The sequence below is a fragment of the Nelumbo lutea genome, chromosome 4 (genome assembly GCF_056320005.1).
Source record: "Nelumbo lutea isolate HS-2025 chromosome 4, American lotus-T2T, whole genome shotgun sequence".
NCBI lineage: Eukaryota > Viridiplantae > Streptophyta > Magnoliopsida > Proteales > Nelumbonaceae > Nelumbo > Nelumbo lutea.
The window spans coordinates 33,266,998-33,291,762 of NC_142687.1; the positions used below are offsets into that span (position 1 = coordinate 33,266,998).

The 24,765-nt window shown below is 34.6% G+C and overlaps 2 protein-coding genes and 1 pseudogene across 3 annotated transcripts; all 3 read right to left on the reverse strand.

The window, feature by feature from the left end:
• Positions 1 to 6,366: 6,366 nt before the first annotated feature.
• Positions 6,367 to 11,034, reverse strand: LAC1 (laccase 1). Of its 2 annotated transcripts, none has more exons than XM_088941246.1 (3): positions 9,056 to 11,034; positions 7,701 to 7,829; positions 6,367 to 7,610 (listed from the first exon to the last, which is right to left on the reverse strand). In XM_088941246.1, the coding sequence occupies exons 1-3, from the start codon at positions 9,105 to 9,107 to the stop codon at positions 6,496 to 6,498; spliced, it is 1,296 nt and encodes a 431-aa protein (XP_088797372.1). In that variant the 5' UTR covers positions 9,108 to 11,034; the 3' UTR covers positions 6,367 to 6,495. The 2 variants fall into 2 exon arrangements, with proteins under 2 accessions (XP_088797372.1, XP_088797371.1); XM_088941245.1 differs by having other exon boundaries at positions 7,701 to 7,841; positions 9,056 to 11,033.
• Positions 11,035 to 11,345: 311 nt separating this feature from the next.
• LOC148855073 (small ribosomal subunit protein eS25 pseudogene) lies at positions 11,346 to 13,308 on the reverse strand (annotated as a pseudogene).
• A 1,011-nt stretch (positions 13,309 to 14,319) lies between these two features.
• Positions 14,320 to 15,936, reverse strand: LOC148855074 (serine carboxypeptidase-like 50). The gene has a single exon (XM_088941244.1). The coding sequence runs from the start codon at positions 15,815 to 15,817 to the stop codon at positions 14,453 to 14,455; it is 1,365 nt and encodes a 454-aa protein (XP_088797370.1). The 5' UTR covers positions 15,818 to 15,936; the 3' UTR covers positions 14,320 to 14,452.
• Between the last annotated feature and the right edge of the window lie 8,829 nt (positions 15,937 to 24,765).

Here is a 24,765-nt window from a genome sequence, read left to right on the forward strand (position 1 = left end):
AAATTTTGCAATATATCAGTTGATACAGACTAATATGTATTATTTTTTACAAGAATGATAACTTATAAATTCTATAGTTGTGTTCCTTTTCATCCGTATATATCATTTTCATCTATATCAGCCATGTTTGATACACAACATTATGGATAGAACCAGAGTTTAAAATTTTGCAATTCATAGTGGATATATTGGGAATTTCCGATTATATTGAAATTTTAATTAAGTTCTATCTCATTTAATAACTCATACATTTAAGGCATATAATTCCTACATTAAATTCAAATTTCAATTTCAAATGTTAAGTCTTACATTTAAGGAAATATTATTCGTGCCTACATTCTTACATTCCCATTAACCAATTTTAAAGTGTAAGTGCGTGTGCTTATGGTAAGCTTTGGGCTCTACAATAAAGTTAATTTTCCTATTAGACTTGTTCATGGGTCGGGCTGAACTTTCACTATTCATTAACAAAATTTTTTAGGCCTGAACCCGAAGCCCAACCTGACAAAATGAGATTGCCTAGAACAAGGAAAGAGAAAAGGGAAATCTAACCTGGATCGGACTTACTTATAACAAAACACAAACACACACAGAGGACTTGGTTGCTCACTGGTACACACACACAGGACCTGGTCGCTCACTGGTTGTCACTGCTAGCCTAGTTCGCTGCTGCCTCGCCGAAGAATGTTAAAAACGACGAGGGACAAGAGGATCCGGTTGCTAGCTCACTGCTACATGAGTTCGTTGGAGGAGGTAATGTAAAAAAAATGGCTGCCACCTACCACTGCTAGCCTATTCTCTACGTTGACTTGCTGGAGACCGTTGGTTCTTTGGTGGTGCTGGTGGTTGCTAGTTATCATTGGTTAAGCTAGAGATTGAGAGTGAGAAGTGAGACCAATGAAAACTGAAAAGAGGAAAAGGGATAATCGGGTTAGGGTTTAGAAATTATAAAAAATAATTATATATTTTATACTATGGGAAAAGTCAGGTCGGGCCGGGCCATTGTACTACCCAGCCCATGAATAGGTCTATTCCCTATGTATCATTTACCCGAATAAGCGATACCTATCTCCTAGGTGAATAAGTAATTTTTCTATCTAAGGGGAAAGTTTACAAAATATAATGAGACAAGTTTGCCCATCCTAACATTGGTTTTTTATGGATAAAAAAAAATATTATAGAACTTACCTGTGAATCAAAAGAATATGGGTAAGTGAACTTATCCGAGTAAATATTTTCCATGAAACATTTACTTGGATAAATGCACTTACCCAGATAAGTGACATTAAAACAAACGAATAAGGCCTACTCTTTCCAAACTGATCCTTAAAAACAACATTAATGCTCAAATTTGTATTTGAAGACACGCCATTGAATACGCCCCCTAATTAGTTATATAATAAAACCAGTTGGCTGGTATGGGCCTCGTCTTCTAAAGTTTAATAGAAATTGCATATCCATCCCCAATGCAAGATGCTACCAATAGTAGTAACATACAAGTAATATGCTACTCACGTTGCTTCTATGATTACATATCAAATATGTTTCATATTTGATAATGTCTTTCATGGGTCGTAACTCGTAATATTTAAACAACAATTAAAAAAAATATTTAAACAATAATCATGTTTGTGAATTGTGATGTACATAGAGATGACAATCAAACTTGCTCCCGTTGCGGCCCTTGGAATAGGGCAAATTCAGAGATTCCCGTTCCCTTTGGGGATGGAGACGGGGCTAGGATTTTCAGCCCCGTCAAGGTACAAGCAAGCATGTGGTGACACTCGTGTGGTACATCACATGTGTTCGGGGGTGGAGAGAGAATTTATAAAACCTGGCCCCACCCAGCCCTGTTGTCATTAGGGGTGCAAATTGGATGAGCTGGATCAGGTTTTAGATAAACTCGGACCTAACCCTAAGAGTTGAGTTTAAAGTTCCAGCCTTGTCAAGTCTGAACTATCCAATACCAACCTAATCGGGCTGGGCTTGGGCTCGAATTGATCAATCAACCCATACTAAAAAGTGATATACATAAGGGCAGATTTCAACTACCAAAGGGATAAGCTTGAGACTAGCTTAAAAAAATTAAAAAAAAACCCCAACTTTTGGGCCGAGACAAACCCAAAGAGAAAAAATCAAAGCCGAGCAACTCATATAAAATTGCAGGCTGGATTGGTATTAGGTCGGATTGGACTCGCCCAATTGCACCATAGTTATCATTCCTATACATGCGTCCAATGTTTTTGAATCATTGTTGACTCGGACGGTCGGACCATTCGGCCCAGAAACCGTCCAAACAACTGGTTCCATTTCACCCCTAAACCGTTCTTGGGTAAAAAATCATTGACTTTGTCAAAAAACCACTGACCTGTGTGATCGAACTGTCGACTCGTTTGACTCAGATAGCGGTTCACAGTTTAAAAAAAATTGTAGAGAGGAGAGAAACACAGGACCTCAAAGCTGAGATCCAGTTTGAGACACGAACTCAGATTTGAGATACAGGAGAGAGAGAGAGAGAGAGAGAGAGAGAGAGAGAGAGAGAGAGAGAGAGAGAGAAGAAGAAGAAGAAGAAGAAGACTATAGTTCAGACATTGCAAAACAATTGATTTCAGATCTGAGATCCGAGAACTCAGATTTCAGATCTTAGATCAGTGTTTGTTGCCGTTGCCATTGCCATTATCGTCGCCGCTGAGTGTCGAATCATCATTCTCCTCTTCCTTCTTCTTCCCTCCTTCCCTCATTCCTTTCCTTTCTCTTCTTTTCTTTTCTTTTTTTTTTATTCCCTTTCTCCTTCCCTTCTTTCTTTCTTTCTTCTCTTCTTCTTTCTTTATTTCTTTCTCAGCCGCAACAATCTCTTCTCCATTTTCCTTTCTCATATAAACATATAAATATTTTCCCTAATGCGAAGTTGCAAACCGTTTGAACCGTTGGACCCGAATGGTCGAATTGCTGACCCAGAAACTAGTAGCTAGAACAACTCCGTTTCATGGTTGATTTTTAAAACCTTACATGCGACTATAGATGATGTAAGAAGCATTATGGTTAGCACTGTAGCAACCATAGTGCCTTGTGGGTTTATAGTTTGGCAGACCCAAATTCAAAATAGGGTTCAAGTTTGACTATGGAAAAGATATGATATGAGAAAAACAATTGTAGTGGTTCCATGAAGTCACTTCATTTAATTCAAAGGAGATCGCATCTCTGCCTCACAAATGCCCCACATACACATCTCAACATGTATGGGGAACATCTCTGGAAATTGTCAGTGAGAGATGTTCTCAATACACAGTTGGGATGTGTTGGAGGACGTTTGTGGGGCGCAGATGTGAATTCAATTCAAGGTGGGGCCATGTAAGCAAATCAAAGACTTTGATTTACATTTACACAAATAAGTATGTGTTTGGAACCATGTACTTTTATTGACTAAATGTTTTGTACTTGATTTGTTTGAAAAACCAAAAAAAGCATTGATGAACCCGCTACTGAAACTTAGGCACCACATCAACAAAATAGTGAATAAATGCATACCCATTGGGGGAAGCGTTAAAATGAATCTTCCCCCAACGGTAGACGTACATATAAACTGAAATGTTGCTGAAGTGGCACCTATATGATAGCATTTATTGATAAACGCCCACGGTTCCAAACACATGCTAAGTATGTGTTTGTTTCCCTTTATGTTTTTTGAATAAACATTTATACTTAATTTGCTGGTAAAACCAATAAATGCAATAATTGCAATTATTTATGACAATTAGGCATCATTAAGTGCCACGTCAGTGTAATTGTGAATAAATGTCTGACCGTTTGTGAAAGCTTTAAAAAATAACTTTCATAAATGACTGACATACACAAAAACCAAAATTCACTTTTTACATTTTTTATGCATACGGAAGAGCGAGAGAGAAAATGATGAAATGGCGCCTATGTGACACCACCAATAAAACTAAACGGAACCAAACACCCTCTAAGACTCACGTATGAGACTGATGCGGCATAAATATGCGCTTTAGGGTTAGAGTTTTTTACAGATTCATATGTAACAAATCGCGCCCACTCCTCTCTGGTACTATAAATATGCGCTTTAGGGTTAGAGTTTTGGATCGGCAAGTCCAAGAGGTGTGATGGAGCTCGGCGTTGTAGGCGTTGCCTTTTCTCTTTGCATTTTTACATTCCTATCGACTATCGTTAGGATTGGGTGCATGCGATTTTTTATGTTCTTTCTTGCTGTTTACCAGTTTAGAAACAAAGGGCTGGATGTGCGTTTAACAAGCTTGTAGCTCTGAAAATCCCTGCAGGTTCTCTGCAGGCTTCCCCTGTTCATCCGAGCCCCAGACAAATATGGCCTCATAGTACGGTTTTGTGCTTTTGGATTTGCTTTTGGATTGGGTCTGGTCGTGGTTTGGAGTCTTTGGTCTTGAAGATTATTCTTCGCCAAATTCTTCAACCCCACTCATCCAATCCATCGTCACTCACAAATCCGCCTCCAAATGCCATTACATGTATTTTAACTGAAAGCTTCTTTTATGATTTGCACGATGAAGAGGAAACTGAAATAAAATAACCAAATCTCCTATGATATGCTCAACAGTACTGCATTCATATTCAAATCAATAGTCAATCATCCTCAGTTCTTCCACCATCACCATCTTTAAATATCGGACCTTGGATGCAGAGTCCTTAATGCAATCGCTTGTGAGAGCGGAGGTTCATTGAATCCTGGTAAACAGGATTTTGGTTCCCTGTGTAATTGCATTTACCTGCGAGTTGGGTGTTTTGATGGAGTCCTAATGCTACTACATGACAAGTTCCTTCAAATGATTCAAAGAAGTTGATTCCCGATTTGATTATCAAGTTTTTTAAAACTAAATCGAACAACGAATCGGTCAGGGGTCTAGTTCTGAGTCAATCTATTTGATTGTTCGAATGGATTGGCGGGTTCGTTTTGATAATAAAAAAGGCCAAAACCATTGAATGATTTGACCGTCCGGATCAACGGTTTACTAACTAAATCATCGTTTTTTTAGCATATAAATCAAGACCAGATTTTGCAATTCTCTATGCGATTCCAAACACTGCCTTAATAATCTCCCTTTCTCTCCTGCCAACAGATTTACAATTTCAACACCCTTAGATCTTTGATAAGTAGTAAGTAATCATTTGCATTTGTACTGCTTCCAAACTAAGCCCAATGGAGATTATTACCACACATGCTCAAGGAATTCATGAAGCTAAATCCTAAGATAAGATCCGTTTTATTTAACAGCAAACCACGTTTAACTCTGCACTGCAGAAAATAATCCTCATGGCTCCCGTAGGGAGATGCCCAAGAAAAAAAACAAGAATCCCAGCTGAATTCATCTATAATCAGTCGATCATGCAATAAAGAAGTTTCATACTTGATAAATTTGAGTGAATGATCAAACAATCTGATCTTTTCCGGATCGGAAGTTTGGATGTCTCTCGGTCTCCACCAAAATTATCTGTATCTGGAAAAACTTAATATATAGATAGGTCAGACCTATTAAATCAAAACTTAGGTCAGATTGTTTATTCTGATTTCAACTGTTTGGTTGGGCGAAAATTGAATCTCATTCCCATTTTTAATGGACATTCTCCTATGAGAGGGAATGGCCATTCCAAATTTCTATTTTAGCTGATTCTAATTCTTATTTCAAGTCCTATCTCAACCAAACAGATTATGGGAATAGATGATTCTAATTCTGATTCTGATTCCACTGCAAATCAAATGAGTTGGATTAAAACAGAAAAAAACCAAAAAACTCGTTCATTGCCCGTGTTATGGTGATGGGATCTGTTCCTCACAAATGGGTGCCTCACACGCATATCCACCGTGCATTGGGAACATCTCCTGTGAATAATGACTAAGTACGGGAGATGTTCTCAATGCATGGTAGGATGTGCGTGTGAGGAGCAGATCCGGTCTCTGTCTTATGTTTCTCACCCTATGCGACATCCCATATGCCAAGGCTTGCCCAGCCCAATAAAGTGATCATGGTTTTTAAAAACGAACTGGTCAGGGGTCCGGTTACCGGTTCGAACGGTCCGACCATTTGACCCAAACAACCGGCCCGTTTTGATAAAAAAATAAAAAAATTTTAAAAAATTAAAAAACGGTCAAAATATGCCCATTTGAGAGGCTTTTGCACAGTGGCTTTTGGTGTTATATGAGTTGAGGAACCAGTAAGGTCTTTAAGCCGTGTTTGATAAAAACTTAGAGAATTGAAAATAGGCTTACAGAATCAACTTTCCGATAAAGCCTATATTAGATAGTTTAAAGTTTTAACTATATGTTTAACAAAGGAAATCAAATAATTATCGCAACGGTAAGTAGGACCCATATTATTGACCCGACCCGTTCACGGCCTGAAATAAATCCAATTCAAATTCCAGTCTGATTAACAACGTTATAAATATCAAATGCTTGTTGATGGGACCATATAAAATAAAATGAATGAGCAAGCTGGTGAAAACTCAGCAGACGGGAAGATCATCTGGTGGAGGGAGGAGGCACTCAGAAGGCTTGCTACCATCTTTTACTATGAAAACCATTGCGAGACCCCATGTGGTATGCGCTTCAAGATGGCAATGCATGAACCAGACTCCTGGGTTGTCCGCCTTCAACCTGATCGCCGCCCATCCTCCGCTCGGAACTGCCACCGTGTTCCTCTCCGGCGGGTCGATAAGATTGTACTTTGCTGGGTCATGTTTGGCGTCGAAGTTTCCGAACCCACTCCCTACCACAAAGAAGTTGTGGCCATGAATGTGGATAGGGTGATTCTCTACATTGATAAAGGCCGTGTCTTGCAGCACTAATTCCAAACGAGCCCCATAAGGAACCACTAGAACCTTGGTGCCGAATTCTGTGTTCATGTTCTCGTTTAATGGATTCACGCCAGTGTAGTTAAAGGCAGTTGGTGGCTTCTCTGGGAAATCGGATGAGTAAACCCCAGAACTGAGTTTCCGGTAATAGGATTCCAGAATGGACATGGATGGACGAACGAAGGATTGGTTATTCATGGAAGCAGTGAATCTCTTGCCCAAGAATCCTTTGCAGGTTGTGTTCTTGGGGCAATCCTGAAGGTTCAGGCTTGTAGTGGTGATCACTCGCTTGTCCACTGCTTTAGGGACGTTACAAGGGTATTGGGCGGAGGCAAGGCTTCGAACCTTGTCGGAGAATTGGGTTGCGAAAGGGGTGTCTCTCATGGCGGGAAGGTTGTGCACAGATGAAATGTTGCAGGGTTTAATGGGTGGTGGCTTGGAGTTCATGGCCTTTCCTCCGTTGTACTGCAGGAAGCCGAGGGTGGTGGTTTCATCAAATGGAACCATGGCGGTCACATAAGGCCTTGCAGCCATTGGAAACCTTGTTGAGCTATCTGAGACCTGATTTGCACTGAGTAGAACATTGGTGGTTTGTCCAGGAGCCACCATGACTGCAGTGGTCTTGAATTGTTTGGTGTAAACAGCGTCGACCTCGACCACAGTTAATGTGTGGTTGGCTACAGCAAAGAAGAGTTCGCTGGTAAGGGCGGCATTGATGAGTCGAAGTAGGTAGGTCTTGCCAGGTTCTACTGTCTGTATAAATGTATCTGCATGCTTGTACTAGTTAGAAAGTCAGAATCCCCTACAGATGTGTAATCCAATACTTAGCTATAACTAGCTATGCTGATTTAATTTACCTTTGCTAGAACAAGGATACAGAGGTCCAGGCAAACCATTGATGGTGTAAGCATCTGAAGAATTAGGGCCACTTCCATACATTATCATAGTAGATTCCATTGCTAAAAAGTCTGTATTCCACCATTCTCCTGTACAAACAACTAAAATGCAGCTTACATCAAACACATGTTCTAACATTAATTTTTTTTAAATAATGAGGATCATAGTATATATCCCATTAATAATTGCATTATGATTGGTAGATAATCTACTTGAGATTCATTTGCATGGATGGCATCAAAACCAAAAATTTTCATTGACAGATTCTAATAAAGGTGGAGTAGCTGTAATAGGTGAGAGAATAAGAGAAAGTAGACTAAGATGGTTTTGTAATGTACCACCACCTGTATATATGACAGAAGTGATATGTTGCAATTTAATTGAAGGGGCTAGAAGGGATAGGGGAAGACCAAAAAAAGACAGAGATTGAAGCAAGGACTAAAATATTGATACTCACCGATACCCAACATAGATATCGATGTGTATCAATATAGCCAATACTCCTTTTTTTTTATTTTATAATAATGAGAGGGTCCCAAAACAGGTTTGAGACCCTTTTAATATTTTCAAAATATTTGTGTACCAGTGTATCTAAGCATATCTGGATACATCAATACCGATACGATACACATGATACAGGATGTACGTATCAATACTTTAATCCTTAGATTGAAGTAGTAAGAAATGATTTAAGTGCTCATAATCTAACCATGGATACGGGTTTTTTTTTTAATTAACAATGGATATAGGCATATAGCACTAAACAGAATGGAATGATAAAACATGATTTACATAACCAACCCCATATATTTGTGACAAGGCTTAAATGATGATGTAGAGTCCAAGTGTTGAACAAGGTCTCCTGGAACCAATCACCCCAACTTCAAACGGCTCTTGATGGCCCAGCCAGGCAGAAAACCAGTAGGTGGGTGGCCCAACCAGCCAAGATCGTGTATTAAATATGAAAATAAACAATGGGGTTGCTGACCTTTTGGCATCTCACAAAGTCCCAGTGACAACAGTCTTGTTGAGTCATGTACAGTTTTCTATTGAACATTTGAAGCATAATTTCTGGGATACTGACCAATGACCATGGCCAACTGATGGGTGTACCAATCATTAGCTGTATATTCTATTTTTTTTTTCCTATCTTAATCATAATACAGTTGGTTGAGATCTACCTAACAGCTCTGCTTTTTTATCCACCCATAGTTCCGTAATAACCTACATCCAAGCATGCCCCCCAGCACAAAATAAATAAATAATTCAAAAAAATAAGACAATAATTAGATAGTAAAGGTCACCAAACTCTCACCAAATATTATAGGGATCTCAGCTTCAATTGGTGGTGAGAAAGGATAGGGCATCCGAGGATAGATGATGAAAGCACCATAAAGGGATGCACGTTGCCATGAGAGATGGGCATGCCAGAAGAGGGTGCCCCTCTGCTCCACGACCTTGAACTTGTAGGTGTATGACTTGCCGCTTTGAATAGGGCATTGTGTTACATAGGCTGGACCATCAGCCCATCCTGTTCTTAGCTGCTTTACTCCATGCCTAGTTAATAAATAACAAATAAGCACACACACACAGAGATGTAAGAATTGCAAATAAAGACAAAATTATCTCCATTCATTCATTAGTATTATTGTTATATGGAGTTTGGTCAACTAATTATTTAATAGATCAATTTACATTATCACTGGAACTCCTTGTAATGACAGTTGGGAATCTTCTTGAATCTTTCATATAGAATAAGAACCTTTCCCCTGTTTGTTTCCCTATGGACATAAATCCAATTAGGCAGCATCTGGGGACCATACCAACAACCGGGAAAAACTTAGGGGGTTGGAAATGTTCTTGGGCATGACACGTTACTATGGGTGTGGGTCAAAAGAGTAATTGTCCTGCGAAAAAGACAAACAGTGGACTGAATGGGTTGACGTGTCATTGCCAAGAACCTTCTCAAGGGCCAAGTGAATACTTTCCTTGGATTATTTACAGGTGATAAAAATTAAACCTAAATATTATCTATCATATATAGTTAATACGTAACACGTTTATAGTTCATGCTATTAACTTGAATTTTAATCCGATCGGATGGGGTTAAATCCACATCGGATCCGATTACTAATAGGATGTAATCAAATGTCCCATCGGATATTAGACTTTTGGAATCCATTGACAGGCCTACGACCCACGGTCTGATGTGGACAAACACATGGCTTCATGGGGTCAATTGGAGAGCTGTTCATCATTCAAAACTTAACAATTCCGCAGATTTAAGGGATTAAACATGGCTAAAAGGAGGATGAATTCTCCTGCAAATTCAGGGAGGGATATTTTGGGTCCTGATCTTTCAGGCTAACAGTTCATATCTGCTACGAGCCCACCCATTTTGCGACATTGGATGACGCTGTTGTACTGGGGCAGATTTCAAAAGACGTCTATGAACCGGCCTAGATCTATTCATAAATTTCTGAGCTTAGAGCTTAGGGAAGATGAGCAGTTTTAAATTAAACTAAACGCATTAATAGTTAAATAGGTAGGGAATATGCTAAGTGTCTGATCACTGATGAGGTCATTCTGGGACCAGTTGATACAAATAATGAATAGCCTGCAACTTCCCATTGACCGGGCTGGGCCGCTGGAACATGGCCCCGCTCAGAAAATAGTATGAAATCTGTGTATTTGCCATTTGTTTATATTGCACTGGTTCTGAACATTTAATGGATTTTTATTGAAATCTCTTCTTTCATGTCTTCAACCTCTAGCCATATTTCGATAAAAGAAAAATAAAAGCAGATCAATGATGGAGACAAATGGCCTTCCTATATTGCTGGCTTCCTATAACAAATCGACAATCCGGGGTGTTAAATTAATTGACTCAGATTCAAAGCTCAGATTCTATGGTGCAACCAAATATGAAACTATAACATGCTTGCCAACTCTACATAATACCTATTCTTTTATCAAACCAAAGGCCCACTTCATGGATGCAATCTGTCCATTTGATTCACCTTGACGTGGCTATAGTTTCAGAGAGTCATCTTGTTCAAAGAACAGAAAAAGAAGTTCAGAAGCGTCATCAATAAGATCAATCCCTTTCATTTGCATGGTCAAATTTGAAACTTCCCATTAAAGTAGTGGGATTAATTGTATGGTTATCGTATCTGGTGGTCATTGAAGTGCATGGATAACATTATCTATCCAATGGTTGCTTAGGAAACCCTCTTGGGAAAGAAATGACTTCAAGAAAAATGGAAATGAGATAATCTATAGGAGTTCAAGAAAGGAATTCATTTCCAATTTACATCAGCCTTCTGAAAATGAAATTATGGGTTCAGATGCCACAAAGAAACTGATCTTACATTAAAATGAAAATGTTTTGTGGTTGATGACAAAGTAGAAGGGGAAGCTCCAGCAAGTAGCAGGGTTCCCATCCATACACAGAAAAGAGGGAGCATTAGCAAGCTATTATGCAGGTAGTAGACCTCCATTACCTCTAAACTCAGAAAACCCTGTACTGGTTTAAGTTTATGCATTGAATTGCATATTTGAACCACAGTTATGTGTATATAAAGTGATTTGAACATTATTTTTAAATGGATTGGTAGGTCAGAAGAGACAATAAGCAGGTAAAATAAACTTTTTCTTTTTGCATTTATTTCATCTAAGCCTCTTAATTATTATTTAAAAGTAAGTCCTTGATAAGAAGAGACAAGACCTACCTTTCACTCCATCCACTGCTCTCATATTTCTATCATATAACATTTTCATATTCAGAATCTTTTCAACCACTTCTGTCATTTACTAAATGGATTTTTCTTTTCTACAATCAAAATCAACTTTTCTGTTAGGTGTATTGGTGAAGTTACACAAGACAAAACATGGTCAGCTAAGCATCTACTCTTACAAATAATTAGTACCACCTCCCTTTATTCTCTTTTTTGTTCCTCATTATTGATAAATAGTAAAAAATTAGTAGAGATACTCTGTGGACATAGGCTCAATATGCCGAACCATGTAAAATTTATGTGTTCTTTTGTTCTTGTTACCTTTGCTACTTTTGAGTTATAATGCCTTAATAACCAGAAATGTGGCTATGTGGGCTTTGATATACATGGGGACATTACAGGGAGTGGAGAAATCTATAATTCAATAAATGCTGTTGATCAGCTTGCCAATTCATTCACATAAAACAAACTTAGGTTAATACATGATTTCCTAATAGATGTTTGATTTTAAAATTGACTCAAAGATATCAGATGTGGAAGCTTTTCCTCATTGATAATTTAGAGTTACAAAACTACTTTGACTATTCTATCATTTTTTGTATATAAAATACTTGTTAACTTGACTTCTACTAGCAATTGAATAAGGCAGAGTAATTTAAATGGAAAATGGCTAGGTTGGATGGGAGACTTGGCCAAAAATTTTAGTTTATGAGTCAATTAGCAATAATCTATCTGTCTGGATTGGATCAAATTCAGTATAAGTTGAAAATACCCAGTTGAACCTAACCAGACAGTTCTAAATGGGTTTAGGTTTAGCAAATTGTCAAACTTATTTTCTAGCAGTGGATCTTATGTAGGGCATGGTTACCAAATACCAAGTTCAGTTGTGAACCGACATGATGAATGAAATGAATGAACTGGTCCTTTTCTATTTCCACAATGGAAGTGAATAATTATAATTAGAATCAAATATCAGTTAATCAACCTTCTAATTGAACATAGTAACCACCAATGATGCAATCATCCTAAATTCTCCTTTTTTAACAAAGACAGAGATGGTATTTCTCTCAACAAAGAACTGAACCTAAACTTGAAATTCTAGCAATAAGTTAATCAGAATCCATAATATAAAAAAGAAAACAAACAATAAAAAGCACTTGGGTATTAGTTGCCCTAGTTTAAACCTGCTGGCTTGCATGTGCAGAGTCTTCAGACACCATCCTAGTAAAGCCTCTTGCCATTAATTCCTTGAGCCATCTGCACAAGCAATCCATTGATCCTCAATCTGTCAGAGACAATGAAAGGGGTGATGAGGTGCTTCCAAGAGAAGCTTGTCATAGGTGGCCTGGTCAAACAACACCATGTTGTTCACCTTCTCCTTCTGCTTCCCTTTCTCCACTTTTTCTTGTTCTGTTTACTGCCCCCAGGTTTGGTGGGCTTGGAAGATAGAAGAGGAGCTTTTTCTTCTTTGGCACCACGCGATTTGAAGAAATGAAGAGTTACAGAGGAATGGGGGGGGGGGGGGGTTCTGCTAATGTAGAGATGCAGGTGCCTTGTCCTTAATTTTCCTTAAGGATCAGTTTGGAAGGAGTACAAATACAATATGTAGAGTGCAAATCTGTGTATTTTGTATTATTTTGTATGTATTTGCACTGTACATATTTGTATTTGTACTATTTCCAAACTGAGCCTAATAGATTTTACCTTGATAAATCCAACTTCAATTATAGTGGAACCTTAAAACTTGTTCTGCTTTATACGTATTTGCATCATACATATTCGTATTTGTACTCCTTCCAAACTGAGGAACCAAATAACAAATAGATTCCATTATCGGAATTTATGAAAGACAACCAAATTTAGTTCTGCCTATATTACACCAGAAATTCATGAGCAGTATAAGAGAACTACAGGAACTGAATAGACCATCAAAAAGTCAGTCCTCCAGCTGCTTAATGGATATCACTAATTGTCATTCTGATAAGCCTAGATTGTAATTCTACTTCAAATCCATGAAGTATATGCCCTCAGCTATGATCCAATTCATCATTAAATAGAAACATTACCCAAATTCAAATCAATTCAGATATAGGCATAGAGAACCAATGGGATTATCTTATCAAATTGTATCATGTCTAAAATATGGCTTTCTTCTTTACTAGTAAATAGTAATTGCATAATGCAGAGTAATTTAGGGGAAAAAGGGTATATATGGTATGAGCATGGCATCCAACAAATTTAGTTGACAGTCAGTTTAGGAGTGGCACTAGGTCTCAAATTGAATTAATTCAGTTTCAGTTGGAAAATGCTCAACGGCTCAACCTAACATGGCTAATGTTTTGTTTGGGTTTTGGATTGGAAACCCAGACCAGTAAAAGAAACAACAGAAGGTTGACCGGTAAGATCAAGATTTTCCATCCATGGGACTCCTTTTCTAGAAGTTGATTTTACACAGAACCTGGCTAACAAGTTCAACACTGAGCTAACATAATAGATGAAATGGTTGACTCAGGCTTTTCTTTTTTATTTCCACAGAGGTGGAGAATTCTGAACAAATAAATCATTTAGCTACAATCCAAGGTGGTTGAGAGGAATGTTCATCAAGTTTCTGCCTTGTAATTGAACCAACCAACCATCGGTCAAACAATCATCAGAAATCCTCCTCAGTGGGCTAATAGATTTTACAGGGCAACTTACTGGAATTCCTTTCAGAACCAATTAACAGGATTTTTATATACCCACATTTATGCAAACCACCCATAATTTGAATTTTTACCTTAAAGGAATTATTTAAGTAGCACATGAGAATTACTGAAACTGAAAAGGCTACCAAAGACAAAAATTCAGACAATATAAAATCCTGTTGTAAATAGATTCTACTAGTTGTTATTATGGCAAACTTAACTAATAATATCAAGTACAAAGCTTTCACCAATGATTTACTTTGTTGTGGTAGCAGGAAAGCATGATAAAATTCAAAGGAAGTTCCTCAAATTAGATTTTGGAAATTTCTCCTCGTCATCTGCAAACAAACCCCTCTCCAGAACCCAGTCTTCAATCATTGCCTGAGAACTCAACGACTGGTCAGCAGGGACCAGGTGCCCAGCCCCTGATACAACAACTTGGCTCAAGCTCCCCCATTTCTGAACATACCCAGCAAGCTGCTCGTTGACTTTCCAGACCTTCCTTTCTGCCACTAGAAACCTCTCTAGACCCTCCCATTGCAATTTCTTTACCCACGCTTCCGTGGAAACTACTCCATCTCTCAAATCAAACTGCCCCTGATACAACAAAACCTTACTCTTCTTCACCAATTCCTCTACCATGAACTTGACACTCTTCATTACATCTTTGTGCAATGCATCCCCAACAACGTCGCTGCATTCTTCCCAAATTATGGATGTCTCCACGCCCAAAGCCTTCTTTACTTCTTCCTTCTGCAGAAAAACACTAATAACGTCGGTTTCATAAGGTCTCATCCTCCTCAAATCATACAGAGTAGCTAACCCTGTCACATTCTTTAGCCAACGCAAAACCCTGGTACGTGCGTTCGTAGCTTCAGTCCAGTTCCCCTCTTGGGTCAGTCTCACAGCTTCAGCTTGAAATTCCTCGAGCTGGGTTTTCTGATTTTCATTGATCAAGCCAGAGTAGTATGCGTTTATGGCGTGGGTGGCGACTTGAGTAACTGGATCAGTCAATCCATTCCCAATTGCGACGCCCCTTAAACTCAACCGACGGGAAGGGGATAGAAGGGAGTTCTGTTGCAGGATGTAATACCCAATTGCCGGAACATACTTTCCAGCATAACTCTCGCCGGTGATATAAATTGGACGAGACTTGAACGACGGGTTTAAGGATATAAATGCATTGAGTGCAACAAATAGATGCTTGGCAACGGTATGCTGGTCCCTGGGAATCTCCCCAGGTGTAGAAGCAACACTAAACCCTGTTCCAATTGGGTTATCAAGGAAAAGTAGACCAAACCTACGATTCCAAGCACCGGTATTTGCCTTGAGAGTTGGGTTTTCCCCATCAGAAGACAAAAGCCAGGGGCCGAGCTCAAAGAAGTTACTGATCATGGAGGAGCATCCGGGGCCGCCTTGGAGCCAGATGAGGAGAGGTGTTTGAGAACGAGCTGAAATGGGACTTTGGGCCTCATAGAAGACAAAGAATATAGCGGAAGTAGAAGTCGAATTAACGGGGAGATAGCCAGTTTTAGTGGGCAAGGCCTCTTTAGGAAACGAAGGGGCTGCGTTGGCTGGTATATTGGACGGAAAGACGTAGAGAAAACAGAGTAAAAAGGAGCAGAGGAGCTTGACGATGGAGGTGTTTGACTCCATTGGTGTGCACAGTGAATCTGCTACTGGTACTGGACAAAGGCATCGAATAAGAACCGGATTTGATACTCGATGCACTCCGGATCCAGTGTGTTTGGACAGAAGAAACTTTTCTTTTGAGTCCACACATTGTGTGACACGTTCAAAGTTTTAAACATCCACACAACCCCGTACTAAGTACGGAAAAGTTAATCATATATACAGCGTCCACATAAATTGACTCTTATATATCAAACCCGTAAAATTATACTGGTCATTTGAAATTTTTATTACTTTAGTTTAACTATTGTTATTATTATTAAATTATTTTAATATTTAATTTAATTTTTTTGTTATTTAGTAATAATATTAATTAAATTTGTAATTATTTAAAGATTTACTTAAAATATTTTTTCCAACCGAGTATAATTATTATATAATAGATTTGTTAATTCATATTTTCCATTTAAGAATAGACTAATGATTTAGCTTAACAATTTTAATGACTATTAATAAATATTGATTCTTATTTAAGGTTTAATTACTGTATTTGGTAATAATTATGAGGCATGCTTTGAATAGACATTAATGATAGTTGATGATTGTTATTTCGTTTTTTATTATTTACTTAAATAAGTACTTTATGATTGTTATTATTATTAATTATTTATATAAATAATTGATTGTTATTATTATTTACTTAATTTAGTAATTTTGAGTAAGTAATTATTAGATTTAATCTGAATTATTTCGTTTTTTAATTATTTATAATAGACATTTAGGGTACGCTCTTTATTTGATTTAAGAGACTTACCATGTTTTATTTAGATAATGACCCCATAGTAAGAGGCAACTGCAATATCATTTAATTTGAAATTTACTATTTAATAATAAAAAATCAATGTCCTCTTGAGCAATCCACCCCCAAAAATGTATCAATAACTTTGAAATCATTAATCTATTTATAAAATAGTAAATTTAGATGGATGTTTATAACAAAATCACCAATATTGTTTAATATTTAGGGACATATGAATGGATAAAAAGCATTTATGATATCCATTCAAAAAGGCAAAGAAGGAAGAAAATCATTCAAAGAGCTACTAAGAAAAACAATCCATGCCAAACAACATTTGTAGATGCATCCATCCTCTAAAGTAAGAGATGAAAAATATATGACTACAATCAAACCATCATCATGTATGGTTACAATCAACTGGTAATATAATTAGAATTTCGAAGCCCATCCAATAGATGAAACATGAAAGAAAGGAGAATAATGAGACCATTCTAAGTATGGAAGTCACCTCCAATTTAGGTGGCAACGTTTCTTTTGGTTGATCATGGTTATGGATTTTGAGTCTAAGCCTCCCACAATGCACATAGACCAGCTAGAATTTATTTTTAGGAAAAGATAGGGAAACCAATACATAACCTAATGGTATCTTGAACTATGGGAACTGGGAGATAGAAATAGAAAATGTAGGTTGAAATTATAATTTTGGGCATATTGATGTGTCAAATTCAAGTCAATTAGAATACTCATAGATTTTTATTTCACTCATTTAGTGGTAAATTGAATATTTTTTATTCCATGTCTTTATTGAGTAATATAGATTAATAATTATGAAATTAGTAATAATAATAATAATAAGTATATTATTATTACTATTATTTACTAATAATATATTATTATTATTATGTGTGTATTATTTTGAAATTAGTAATATTAAATTATTATTATTATTAATTTTTTTATTATTATGAAGTAATTAATTTGATAAAATTACGATTTTTATTTAATTCCTGAAATAATAATTGCTTTTATAATTATTTTAGTTTAACAATAATGAATAATTGAAAGTTTGCAATTTAACTTTTACTAAATGAAATATTTAATGGAGAATAATAAAAGTATTAATTATAATTACTTATAATAATAATAATAATAATAATGTAAATAATTAACACTAATTATATATTTATAAAAAATTAATATGAATTAATATAAATATAAAATGATTATATCCCAATTAATAATTAACATTATTAAAATACTTATTAATTATTATTAATTAATTAACATTCTGATGTAATAATTATCGTAATTATAATTAACGAATTAATTATCAGTAAGTAATTATAATCAGTAATTAATTTTTATCAGAAATCATTATTATTAGTAATAATTAATTATAATTATTGATGATAATAATAATATAATTGTATTAATTAATATAAGTATTAATTATAATTACTGATAATAATAATATAATTAATTATTTCATATAAACGTTTGAATTATAAATTCTGATAATAATTCTAATATAAATAATTAACATTCAATATTTATTTTCAAAATAATTGATATGAGTTAATATAAACATAAAATTGTTATTTCTGAATTATTAAATACCATTATTAAAATCGTCATTAGTTATCATTCTGAATTAATAATGAGAAATATTATTAGTAATTAGTTAATATCAGTGGTTAAGTATTAGCAGTAATTATTATAAGAAATTATTATTAGTGAGTTATTACTATTAGTAATTAATAGCTGAAATTAATTAATTAGAAGTCAATAATAATAACCCATCTCTTTCAAAAAGTCGATTCATCATCATCATCATCATCAATGACAACAACTTGATAAATACATAATTTGATAAAAATAGGTAAATATCATTAATTTATTTATTTTTATCTTTTGGAAAACTGAATAAGAGAAAAATAAAATGGTTAGCATTGAAAATGAAAAGTTATTTGGATTTTTGCAAAAAAAAATATTGAACATAAAAAACCAATTACTCAAAAATAAGGTCGTTAATGAAAGAGTAATTAAAATTATTTCGTAAATAATAATTTTAAGAAATTAATAATTAATAATTGTTTGAATTAAAATGGGTAATTTCAACAAATAATTTTAAGTAATTAAAATTTTCTATTAACATTTTTTAATAATAATCAGCATTATTAATAGATTAATAATATATTAATAATTGTGAAATCAATAATAATAATAATAACAATAATAACAATAATAATAATAATAATATTATTATTGTTATTATTAACTAATAATATATTCTTATTATGTGTGTACTTATTTTGAAATTAGTAATATTGAAGTATTATTATTATTATTATTATTATTATTATTATTATTATTATTATTATTATTACTTTTATTATTATTAAGTAATTAATTTGTTATAATTACGATTTCAGTTAATTCATAAAATAATATTTGCTTTTATAATTCTTTAAGTCTAACAATATTGAACAATTAAAAGTTTTATAATTTAACTTTCACTAAATGAAATATTTATTGGAGAATTATAATAGTATTAATTACAATTACTTGTAATAATAATAATGTAAGTAAGTAACACTTACTATATATTTATAAAATAATTAATATGAATTAATATTAATATAAAATGATTATATCCCAATTAATAATTAACACTATTAAAATAGTTATTAATTATCATTCCGAAGTAATAATTATCATCATTAGTATTAGTAACAATTAATTATAATTAGTGATAATAATAATATAATTATATTCATTATTATAATATTATTAATTATAATTACTTATAATAATATAATTAATTATTTCATATAAACGTATGAATTATAATTTCTGGTAATATTATAATATAAATAACTATCATTAGATCTTTTCAAAATATTTAATATGAGTTAATATGAATATAAAATGATTATTTCCAAATTATTAATTACCATTATGAAAATATTTATTGTTAATTATAACTACTTATACTAATATAGTTAATTATTTCATATAAATGTATGAATTATAATTTTTGATAATAATTATGATATAAATAATTGCAATAAATATTTATTTCTAAAATAATTAATATGAGTTAATATAAATATAAAATGACTATTTCCGAATTATTAATTACCATTATGAAAATATTTATTAACTATCATTTCGAATTAATAATGAGCAATATTATCACTAACTAATTATTATCAGCAATCAAGTAATAGCAGTAATTATTATAAGAAATTATTTTCGGTAATTAATTATTATTAGTGAGTAATTATTATTAGTATTTAATAACTAGAATTAATTAATTAGAAATAGTTAACAGTAATCAACAGCTGTAATTAGTTCATTAAAAATAGTTAACAGTAATTATTATTAATAATTAGTAGATGGAATTAATTAATTAGTTTAGTAGTTAATAGTAATTATTAGCATAATTTCCTTTTTTTTTAGGAAATGATTGAAAGTGGGAGCTTCCCACTTCTCACAATTCTACATAGTGGTGGGCTTTATTCTACATGTTAGTGGACTCTTTTCTTGATCTATCACTAATCAAAATTTGACACATGTTTAGTGGACTCTATTCTTAAACTACCACTATTCAGATTTTGACACATGTCCATTTTGTTTAAATCATTGAAATGACTGGTGCCTTAATGTAATTGGGCCAATGTTGTTTGAGGGGAAGACTTTTTTGGTCTGATTTCATTACTTTAATATATATGTATGTTTTTGTTTAAAATTATATGTATATATATATATATATATATATGTGTGTATATATGTGTTTTTTTTTGTCTGATTTCATTTCTACATGTGTATTTTTGTTTAAAATTAAAATTGAAAAACCCCACTAAAAAAGAAAAAAGAAAATCGCTGCAAAGTAATCGTCTTCCTCAGCCTAACTTTAATGGCGAGGGCAAGGCCGTTGAAGGACAAAACGTCATCTTCATAAATAAACTGACTTCCTCATCCAACTTTAATGGCGAAGATGAGGTGATTCCAGCATAGTGATGGCTGCTAAGATGGTAATAAGCCTCATCTTCGAGATCTCTCTCTAAATTGATGATTTTGATGCCAATATCAATGAACCCAACTTGTTCTATGGATCAATCAAAGAGTAGAGGACAAGAAACAGAAAGCAAAGCACTCACCGTACGAGAGAAAATTTTCTAGTTGATAAATGCAAATCGTTAGGGGAAACTCAATCACTGTAGTGAACACCATGGCTCATTGATTGTTATGTGCCCCGAATCACAGTAACACAGAATCAGCACCAACCAAGTTAGAAATCCCCGACAACGCAACCTTGATGGAATCACCCAATTCATTATAAATAAATCTCGAACTGTACTGATGTTTTCTTTTCCTAAGTAATGTTCGTGGGTTTTTTTTTTTTCGAATCACTCAGCATATACAGTTTTGCTTCTCCTGTTTTTAGGTTGTCATAGGATTCTTATTTCGTCTAGCTCTGTTCTCTGTTTATTTGTCACCAGTCTAAATATTTACAAGTCAACTACCGCATCTCCTTAGATTAGAAAACAAGGAACAATTTATTCCTTTACTGTTTTAGACGAAACACCAATTCATCCAAAACTTCAATCATTAATTGTTCAATGTCATCGGGCAGTGTGAGCGCCGGAACCGATTATCAGCACTGGAGAAGGAGCATGGAGTCCGAGTGGACTTCTGGGAAGAGACGATAAAGACGAACAATTCAACACTTACGAATATTTTCTGAAGATCCTACCATGATTTTTTCCCTTTCCTCGACCATTCAATTTGTAATCACATTTAATTGTGAAAAGAGAACAAAATACTGGAGAGGATATATTTTTAATTGTTATGATTGTATATTTTGGATTTAGAGCTTGTTCAATGTATTATTTTTTTTTCACTTAGAAATTTCATCACTTTTCTTTTAATTTAGGGTAAATCTGTTAAACTATTCCTGTACCTTGAGTTTTCTGATAATTGTTTAAAACTTTCCTTGCCGTCACACTTCGTTCACATGTGTTATTACATGAGTGATAATTATTTTAAAATTCTTAAAATACTCTTATTGCTCAATAACCTTCGGAAGTCGGTTCAATGACCTCCCGGTGTGATAATCGAAAGCGAGCTCTGGGTCATGAGCGGCTATGGCACAAAGAAGGAAGAAGGTGTGGAAAGTGGGAGCTAGTTCTGAAACATTTCTTGGGCCTTCTGGCAGCCAGCCTTCTTTTCAGTCAACTTCAACTCATTCAATTTCTTCATCCTCTTTACAGCTATTTCTTCCTAGCGGTCAGATAAACCTCGCTTCCAACCTGCTTTTGTTGGTTCATCTCTCCGTTGTAGAAGGAGAAAGTGGAGGTGAGAGATTCCATGGAACGCTAATTGATTGGAACCTAGTAGGTTGAGGACCCTGTGGCGGCCGTGAGACTGCCTCTCCAGCTACTGCCTCTTTCCGTGTGTTTTATCATTCTGCTCTGTTTCCGGCGAGAAAGAGAGAGCTTTCTCCAAGCTCATGGGCGTGAGACCAGCTCCTGTAGTGCCAGTGATTTCAGGCTTTCTAGGTTGCCAATGGATGCTTGCTTTTGTTGGTTCATCTCGCTTCCGACATCTTTGGTTCATCTCTCCGTTGTAGAAAGAGAAAGTGGAGGTGAGAGATTCCATGGACCACTGATTGATTGGAACCCAAGAGGTGGAGGACCCTACAACGGCAGTGAGTGGTGGTGTCATCTTCCTTTTGTCATTAGCATATAATAATGAAAGTGATTATTCAAAAGAGGAACTGCTGCTCCTGCTCCTGTTTATATTCCAAACTCTCTTTTTTATATGTGCATGAGTGCATTGCTTTCTCCTTTTGGTTAGAAATGATATTTATGTCTTGGAAATTCAGTAACAAAGGCGCCGAAGAGGGGAAGGCCTGGTTTATCAATTCTCAAGGCTATTTAAGGCGTGGGTTGGATTAGAATTCGGGAGATAACAGAAGAAACAGGTTGATTACTACTCCTTCGCTTGCGACTCTCTCTTTCCGTGTGTTTTTTCATTCCCTGTTTCTAGGGATCAGTGATCCTCTCTAAAGATCTCACTGATTGTTATATCAAAGACAGTCAAATCTGACACCTAGTGTAGTATCATAATCGAGTCTAAGGGTCAGGTGTAACATTCCAGTTTTGTCTATCTATCTTCAAGGTCTAGGGCAATATTGGAATTTTGATCCGGTTCAGGGTTTCAAAAAAACTCACATTGTATGTACCTCAGGTCCCACCCTAGCAGCTGAGACAAGCCACCCCAACCAACTTGGTGGCACATTAGTGTCAGACTTGGCAGGATAAATCTCTCTAGATCTATCCAACAACTGTGAAGATTCTAAACTAACACGAGTCTCATTAAGTGTCCAGTTTAAGGGTATTACACAGAAACACACCATAATGACATGAATCAATTATATACTTTATTCATTTACAATAAATGTAAAAAATGTACATCAATCTGATTGAAGTTAAAGGGCATAACTGTCTAACAGAGAGGGCTTTTGGATTCATATTAGCTATGCTTTCAACCATTGAAGCATGTGTTGCTTACCGTACTAATCCTTGCACGCTAATCTTTCTCGAGACAACTTTGGATCTCCTACCCATAAGAATTCTACCCACGCCTACCTACAAAACATTACCTTTGTGCATAATAATATGCAAGGGGATGAGATGTTTTCCATGTGTGGCCGTGATGTTATGGGTAAGAAACTCGGACTTGAATTTAACTTAATTGCAGTTGTCTGCTATATGAACATAGTTATTGTTTATAGGAGATCTGGGATCACCACCTGAACCGATGGAGAGAATTCAAAGAGAAGCAAGAGCAATATATGGTTTTGCTCCTTTCATTCTCATAATGGATCAAAAGTATTGAAATTGAGTATCCTATCAGACAGTTTAGTTACGATACTCCTTGTAAACACATATGAATGAAAGATATGGACACATTTGGATACATTAGGAAAATGTATAACAATAGCATAAATACAAACCTAAATTTGAATTAACTATGAATAAGGTATAAACACATGATAAATGCACATTTAATAGTTTATATGAAAAAAAATATTACAATTAACAACAATGGGACTCAAGAACATGTACATATCATACAATAACATTACTAAAAAAGTAAATATAAATTATTTATTTCAGTTTTTTTTTAGTTTTCATTTTTATTAAATTACTAACTAAAAATTAAATATTAAATTATTAATTTCAATTTTTATAATTAAAACACTATTTTGATTTTTATATTATAATTTATAATTTTATTAATTCTTGGGGAAAATGATTTATTTAGAATGGACTCAATCCAATACAAACCAAATCCAATCCATTAAAATGTAAATGGATTGGATTGGATTCAATCCAAACCGAATGAAATATAAAAAATTATATAAAAGCACTTTTGCAGCATTGAAAAAGCACTTTTGTATAAGTACTTTGATAAAAATATTTTCATAAAAGTGTTTTTACAAAAGCACTTTGTTGAAAGTACTTCGGGAAAGTGTTTTTGTAAAAGCACTTTTTGAAAAGTACTTCATAGGCTTTTATAAAAGTATTTTTGTGAAAGTACTTTTATAAAAGTACCGTAGAAGTGTTCTTATAAAAGTGCTTTTGTAAAAGTGCTTTCGTAAAAGTGATTTTCTAAAAGTGCTTTTGTAAAAGTGTTTTCATAAAAGTACTTCCATAAAAGTTTTTTGTAAAAGTGATTTATAAAAGTGCTTTCGTGTAAAAGTACTTTTATAAAAGTGCTTTTATTATAGTGATTTTGTAAAAGTGCTTTTATAAAACTACTTCTGTAAAAGTGCTTTCTTGAAAGTATTTTTATAAAGTGCTTTTGTAAAAATGTTTTCATAAAAGTGATTTTATATTATTGTCAGTTTTGATTAATTTCAAATTGGAAAGAGTTTGGCCTCATGATTGGATTATTAGAAATTTGGTTTAGGTCTAATTCAAACCAATAAGAATATGGACCGATTTATTTTGAATTGGCGCAACTCAATAATTATAATGGACCATCCAAATCCTATTTGATAAGGTTTGAATCGGTTTGGATCTAAACCAAAACTAGTCGATTAACACCCCTAGTTAATCCGATCTGATCATCTTGGATTAGGATAACCAATATAATCGCA